This window comes from Odontesthes bonariensis, chromosome 13 (assembly GCF_027942865.1).
Source record: "Odontesthes bonariensis isolate fOdoBon6 chromosome 13, fOdoBon6.hap1, whole genome shotgun sequence".
Lineage (NCBI taxonomy): Eukaryota > Metazoa > Chordata > Actinopteri > Atheriniformes > Atherinopsidae > Odontesthes > Odontesthes bonariensis.
Window position 1 is genome coordinate 8,566,272 of NC_134518.1, and position 6,403 is coordinate 8,572,674.

The window sequence follows — 6,403 nt, forward strand, 5'->3', positions numbered from 1 at the left end:
TGAAATCTTTAACTCAGTGTAATCCTCATTGTTCATGTCCCCTGGTATATTCTCTCTCTCCATTTATTATTTAAAACTACTTATGTATGTATTTATTTTGGTATGCTTATTTGTTCTTCATTTATTATTAATGATACTTGTCATGTTTTTGCATCTTGTTAAGCAAAATAAAGTTGTATTAAAAAAAAAAAGTCTGTATGGGGAAACTTCATGTTCTTTTCTTGTTATGAAATTTATGTTTGGAATGACTTTTTCTTTTTTTTCCTCAAACAGCTGAAAAATATAAATAAAAATCAATCAATGGAAAAGATGCTGTTTTAATATATATTTATTGAACATATATTGCATTTGTCAAGGCAGTACACCAGATTAGACATGGCCTGAATGACAAAAATGAAAGTAGGAAGATTTAAAAAATAAACAAACAAAAACTTTTAAAGCAGTTAGAATTGCTCATAACAAAAAGTATTTGTATGTGTGAATTTGGCACAACTTATTTTTGAGTTCCATTTTTCTTGTGTCTTTTCTCTGGTCTGTTATTGACTCCTCGCGGCTGAAGCTCCAAGTCTTGAAGAAGCTTCGTCTCCAACAGCAGAGCCGGTAAGCTTGGTGCCCCATACTGCGAGAGGAGGGAGAATATTACAGTGGGTAATAAAAATTATTATTTTTTTTTTTTATAGTGTCAAGTAAACATGCTCAGCGCTGGGGGTCTTTACCGTCTCTTTCTCGGTGGGGTTCTTGCGTCGGTGGTCCAGGTATTGGCTACTGAGCCCTCTGATATCGCGGAGGAAGGCCTGGCCTCGTCTCAGATCAGACAATCTGTTTTGAAGTTCAGCTTTCTCCTTCTGCAGCAACCACGCCTGCCTCTCTGCGCTGATGGACCAGTCATACAAACATACACACACAGTCCAAGTACACGGATGGAAACAAGCTTACACATCTACAGCTCCCAATACAAAGATGTTGGGACACAACACATTTATCACTGTAGCATCCCCTTTTCTTTCAAAAACATCCCATAAACCTTTTTCCATGGACCTTCAGGAGAGGAACTGTAGTCCCATTCTAGTTCCAACAATGCGTCGCTGCGTTTTTTTGGTTTTGTTTGACAGATTGCTGAACCTCTGCCTATCTTTACATGTGAGACACTCTGCCTCTCTAAGGTGCTTTTATTTCATGTCCAAGCATGTTACTCACCCGTTGCAAAACAACTTCATTTGTTGCAACACGTTCCTCCAGCTGTTTAATTTTTCATGAAATAGTAAAATGTCTCAGTTTCAAAATTCAACAGGTTATCTTTGTCCTGCTGTGAATTAACTGTCGGTTTCTGCGATTTGCATGATTTTTTAAACATTTTTCACAGCATCTCAACTTTTTTTTAGATGCCCAAAGACGACTTTAGTGTAAGCACACATGGGGAACTTTAACTTGTACAGTTGTGTTTCCTCTCACCTCATGAGCTCATGCTTGGCATTCAACAGTCTCTGTGTCTTCGTGCGGATCAAGGAAGCGACCTGACCCACACGGGCAAAAAAACAAATCAAAACACAAAGTAAACTGTCGATGCTGCCTCAGATTGCAGCATATGTAACCTAAGCCACATCAGCTGTCCTGAGACTTCAGCTTGAATCAATGCCGTCGTGCTCATGTTTAACATATTGTTGATATAACATGTTGAAAAGTAATGTCTGCCATAGTTACCTTGGTGTTTTCTCTTTTTAGAACCCTGAGCTCCTTGTACGAAGAGATCTGGAAGAGAAGAGGCAGCAGAAAATGTGTATATGTGATCAGGTGTTCTTTGCCGGTTTGATGCCCCCCACGTGCCACAGTATCCTTGTCCAAGACACCGAACCACAAGCGGCTTTGAAGCTTACGTAGCAGCTCTGCCAGAGCGTGTGTGAACGAATATCTAAGAAACACACTATGAAGCCCCCTACTGAACCGAGCTGAGGGTAAAAAGAAAAAAAAAAAAAGAAAAAAGTAAACAAGTGGTGGCGCTTTACTTCTGGCCTGTTTGAGTTGACATTTACGACAGACTGCATTGATGACATACTGGTTTCTTTGGGGAAAACACTGTCATGAAAGTGTGTGCAAATAGTAGGTGGGAGTTGATTTTAGCTTAAAAAACATTAAAACAAATCTAACCTTTTCCAAGAGTTGGTCTTTTACATTTTTGGAGAAACAATCGATGGACTGTTTGAGTGCTGTGGACTCCACAGACTCCCTGAAACAAAAAAACAAAACCGAACACATAAAAGCAGCTGTTTTATCTGTCCTTGAAAGAACTGAGAGTGAGAGTAACAACCACCATAAGTCAGTTAAAGGGCTAGATAACAGTTAACTCACATGACAGAACCCCTTAAAAAACATGTACCGTAATAGATCAGATATGGGTTTGTACCTGTACTGGTCAGAGAAACCAAGAAGGGCATCCAACACCACCTCCAACTCTGTCCCACCTCGACCACCGTAGCTCTTCCTGCTGCCTTTATCGGCACCGGCTGTCTTAGGTTCTCCAGATGTGCTGCCTTTAGGTGGAATGTTTTGGTTAACATGGTTCAAGTTTCATCAAGAATTGTATGAAACCGTTGTTGTTATACGTCGGACCTTAGAGAGGCCAAAACCTACGCTCGCCTATTCCTTCTTACCCGATGAAGACTTTGTAGATTTGGCTCTATCAGATGAAGACTTTTGAGTTCTTTCAAAGCTTGGCATCTTCGACCGCTTTGGACTTGGGTTCTGAAGAAAATAAACACACGTAAAACGTCTGAATGTGGTGCATTGTTGTGCTGCTGTGTATTCCGCTCACGGCAGAGGCTGCATTTGGTCCATACCCAGCTGGTGTCCTCGTCCACCTCCTCATCAGAGGACAGGACTCTGCTGCGTCTCCGCTGGTCTGTGCAAGAGTCAGATTCCTCCTGAAAGACATTTTTTTTCCTTCTCTTTTTTATATGAGATTTTACACAGCCTTCCCAAATACAGTTACATGAGTTTTATTAGTTAGAACTCGGTAAAACAAAATCATCTGTTAACCTGTCAGAGCACCTAACTGAGCTTCCCAAACTCCAAGTAATGCCTGGAATAGGACGCCAAATCAAGATGAGTTGAAAAGGAGACGTCTAGGTGCAGAGCAGGAAAAAATAAATAAATAAATAAATAAATGGAGAAATGGTGGGGAAAAAAAGGGATAACTGGTGGATAGAATGGACAGGCTTGGATCCCTGATGAGGACACAGCAGGACTATCAGGAAAGCATTATTATTTTACAATAGAGACCTGGAGCAGTAACATCTGTATCACCTCAGCTGTAAGTCTGTATGCGCAGACAGAGACTGCAGACAGTGGGAAGAGTGAAGGACGAGGATTACAGAGCTTCCTCTCTGCTACACTTCAACTTTCTACATTTGTCACCTGATTTATATATTTTTTGTTATCTTCACCAATATAATTTAATTTCCCTTTGGAGATAAATAAAGTATCATTGAATTGCACTGAACTGAATGTAACTCTTGTTTTTTTTTTGCAGTTTCTCTGAGCATTGCATGCTCTGACCTTGGGGTGAACTTGCTGGGACATCCACTCCTGGGAAGACTGGCAGCTGTCTTGATTGTTTTCCACTTGTGAATAATCTTTCTCTCTGTAGAATGATGGAATCCAAATAGTTTGGAAATGGCCTTATAACCCTTCTCAGATTGATGGGCAGCAACAGTTACTTCTCTAAGATCATTGCTGAGGTCTTTCCTCCTTGGCATTGTGATATCACACACCTGAATGCTCCAGACCAGCAAACTGGCAAAACATCTGCTTTTATAGAGGTGCTCACATCTGCTGACGATTAATGAATTAACCGCATTACTTACCCTCAAGTTCAGTGGAAGGCTTTTACGTTTTTCCACACACCACTTAGTTTTTGTTGAATAATAACACAGTTTCACACCTCAGGTGTTGTTCATCTCTTGTTTTTACTATGTCCTGATATATAAAACCATAGACTTTAAAGAGGGTGTCATTTCTTTTTCAAAGTTTATTTTTGATGCCACTTTGAATACAGCCTGAATAGCAGAACTGCAGACATTAACATTTGCCCCCTTACCTCTGACTGACCATCAGTCTTTCCAATGTCTGATTCACTCTCTGTCCTCATGACTTTCTCCACCTGTTGACTTTTCACTGGTCTTGTTGGGAAAAACGAAGACAGACGAGTAAACTAATGAAAGGACAAACCGATAAATGCACAATTTCACAAAGCAGAGGAGACATAGAGGGGTGTGGAGAGTAAGAAACAGTCCAACCAAACACTTCTGGTTACTCTGTTTTTAACACCTGCTTTGGGGTTAAGCTATGCATTAAATTGTTTGCAATCTTTTTGTTTCTTTTTCTTACAACGTATTTCTGTACACTGAGTAAAAGTTCATTTATCGTGTCCATTCGTGTCCATCGTGTCCATCGTGTTCATTCCATTTTTGTTTAACCTGTGTGAGGTGGATGTTAATCTATATGCAATACTTTTCCATCACTTTTCATAGCACGTCCTGTCATCATGGAATGAAACACGTCTGTGTGTGTGTGTGCTCACTTTGCCGCAGACATCTTCCAGGCAGGCTTCTTCCCGACCAAACGTCGGTTGGCTGTCAGGGCAGGATGACTGCTCTTCTGTGGGACAGCGCTCCGAACCGACCTCTCCTTCTCCACCTCTACGTCTGCTTGTTTCTCACTCATTCTCTTGTCTGTCCTGCTTAGCACAATAATAAGCTGCTATCACATCATAATTGCAGCAGTTTAGCGCAGAAAGTAACAAATTAATTTAACTTTACCTGGTTTTAGCCTTCTCTACAGTACTTCTCCTCACCACCTCTTTCTTTTCACCCTCCTCTGTCCCTTTCCTCTTCAGAGCAGCTCCACGCCGTTTGCCAGCAGTCCTCAGTGTGTTAGGTACATTCCCTCTTCCCGCTGTTCCTGTATCCATCTGTCCATCGTCAAAAACATTCAAATCCTCTTCCACGGCGGTACTGTGAAGAGGATCACCTGGGCAACAGAGATTCACAGTAAAAAGGCCAGCAGTAACAGTAACAGAGAGTGTTCAGCCTTAGATTTAGGATTAAAGTACAGTTTATAAGTACAGGAGGAGAGTGGGGTAAATTAAGCAATCCTTTAGTGATGTGGACCCAAACTTCTTAAAATAAGTGTTCCTGTTGTTAAATTAGCCCCAAGTTCAATGTTAGGCCCTTAGTCAGCAGGTAAGTTGCACCATCTGGAGGTAAAAGGAACATCTAATAAAATCTGAATCAAAAGTGAGATTTTAAAGATAATTTACCTCTATGAAAAACTAATGTAAGGATCCATTTTCCTTTTACAGTCATATTTATAATTCATAAAGAAAACGCATAAAGAAAAAGGGCGTGTCAACGTCTCATCTCATCCCGCCCTCCCCTCTGTATTTTACTGCATTGTAAAAACTGATGGAGACATGATGACACCGACACGGATAAAGATATAATGTGCGCAGACTCACTGTGGTTCAGCTGGAGACCCTCCATGAAGCTGGCTTTGTCGATAGCAGACAGGTTGGGGGAATCCATCTGATCAAAAGATTAACCTTTCTTCATTAGACCATAACGGAGAACAAAAAAACGGTTCCATCATTTAAAAACAGTCGATTGTGCTTTACAACAAAATGTAGTAATATAACAGTTTCTCCGAAAACAAACAAATGCAGCCGATACTTCAGCCATGATGGATGGACTCACTTGACTCTCCTGTGGTGCCTCGAGGAGCAGTTTGGCTTCTCTGCCCTTTCTGGTACTGCGGGAACAGGAGGACAGTGACGCTTTATTTTTGCCCTACAACCGGTATAACTAAAAACGGAGTACTATTTCAAATAGCCTCCTGAATGCTCTTCCATTTGGTAAACGGATGTCTTTATTATCAAGACAAAGCTCGCGGTAGTTTTCAACCGATTTGACCATTTTTCTCACGAACAGGATAACAAGCAAAGCAACAACTCCGCCAAAAGACAACGGGATATCTATATTTATATGAAGTTAAAATGATACAGGTTCAACTGTTTGTCATAAGTAACACTACTTACCTCATTAGTAACAACTATGGCTTAAATAACAAGTTGCTTTGTTGACACTCGTCCCTCAAACTGAAACAGCTTCCCGCAAATAATTCAAGTCGAGGACTGACCCATTCCGTATGGACAGGGGTGGATAGAGATAAAGCAATCTAAATTATTGTAATATTTTCATAGGGGTAATAGATAAAACCATATTGTTTCAAACTTAATTTTACAAGGAAATAACATATACCGTTTGGCAACTATTCTGCGCATTTTAATGAAACGACCCATCCCGAGCGGACTGTCGAGTGCTACGGAGAACGAAGTGGTTCATTAATAGCC

At 40.6% G+C, this 6,403-nt stretch overlaps 1 protein-coding gene across 2 annotated transcripts; it reads right to left on the reverse strand.

Annotated features, from left to right (window-relative positions):
* Positions 1-310: 310 nt before the first annotated feature.
* Positions 311-6,343, reverse strand: cenpu (centromere protein U). Of its 2 annotated transcripts, none has more exons than XM_075480474.1 (14): positions 6,089-6,343; positions 5,748-5,802; positions 5,513-5,579; positions 4,815-5,025; positions 4,577-4,732; positions 4,094-4,175; positions 2,835-2,918; positions 2,649-2,739; positions 2,402-2,528; positions 2,146-2,224; positions 1,702-1,749; positions 1,453-1,514; positions 717-873; positions 311-619 (listed from the first exon to the last, which is right to left on the reverse strand). In XM_075480474.1, the coding sequence occupies exons 1-14, from the start codon at positions 6,091-6,093 to the stop codon at positions 494-496; spliced, it is 1,350 nt and encodes a 449-aa protein (XP_075336589.1). In that variant the 5' UTR covers positions 6,094-6,343; the 3' UTR covers positions 311-493. The 2 variants fall into 2 exon arrangements, with proteins under 2 accessions (XP_075336589.1, XP_075336590.1); XM_075480475.1 differs by having other exon boundaries at positions 5,513-5,596; positions 6,089-6,105.
* Positions 6,344-6,403: the final 60 nt, after the last annotated feature.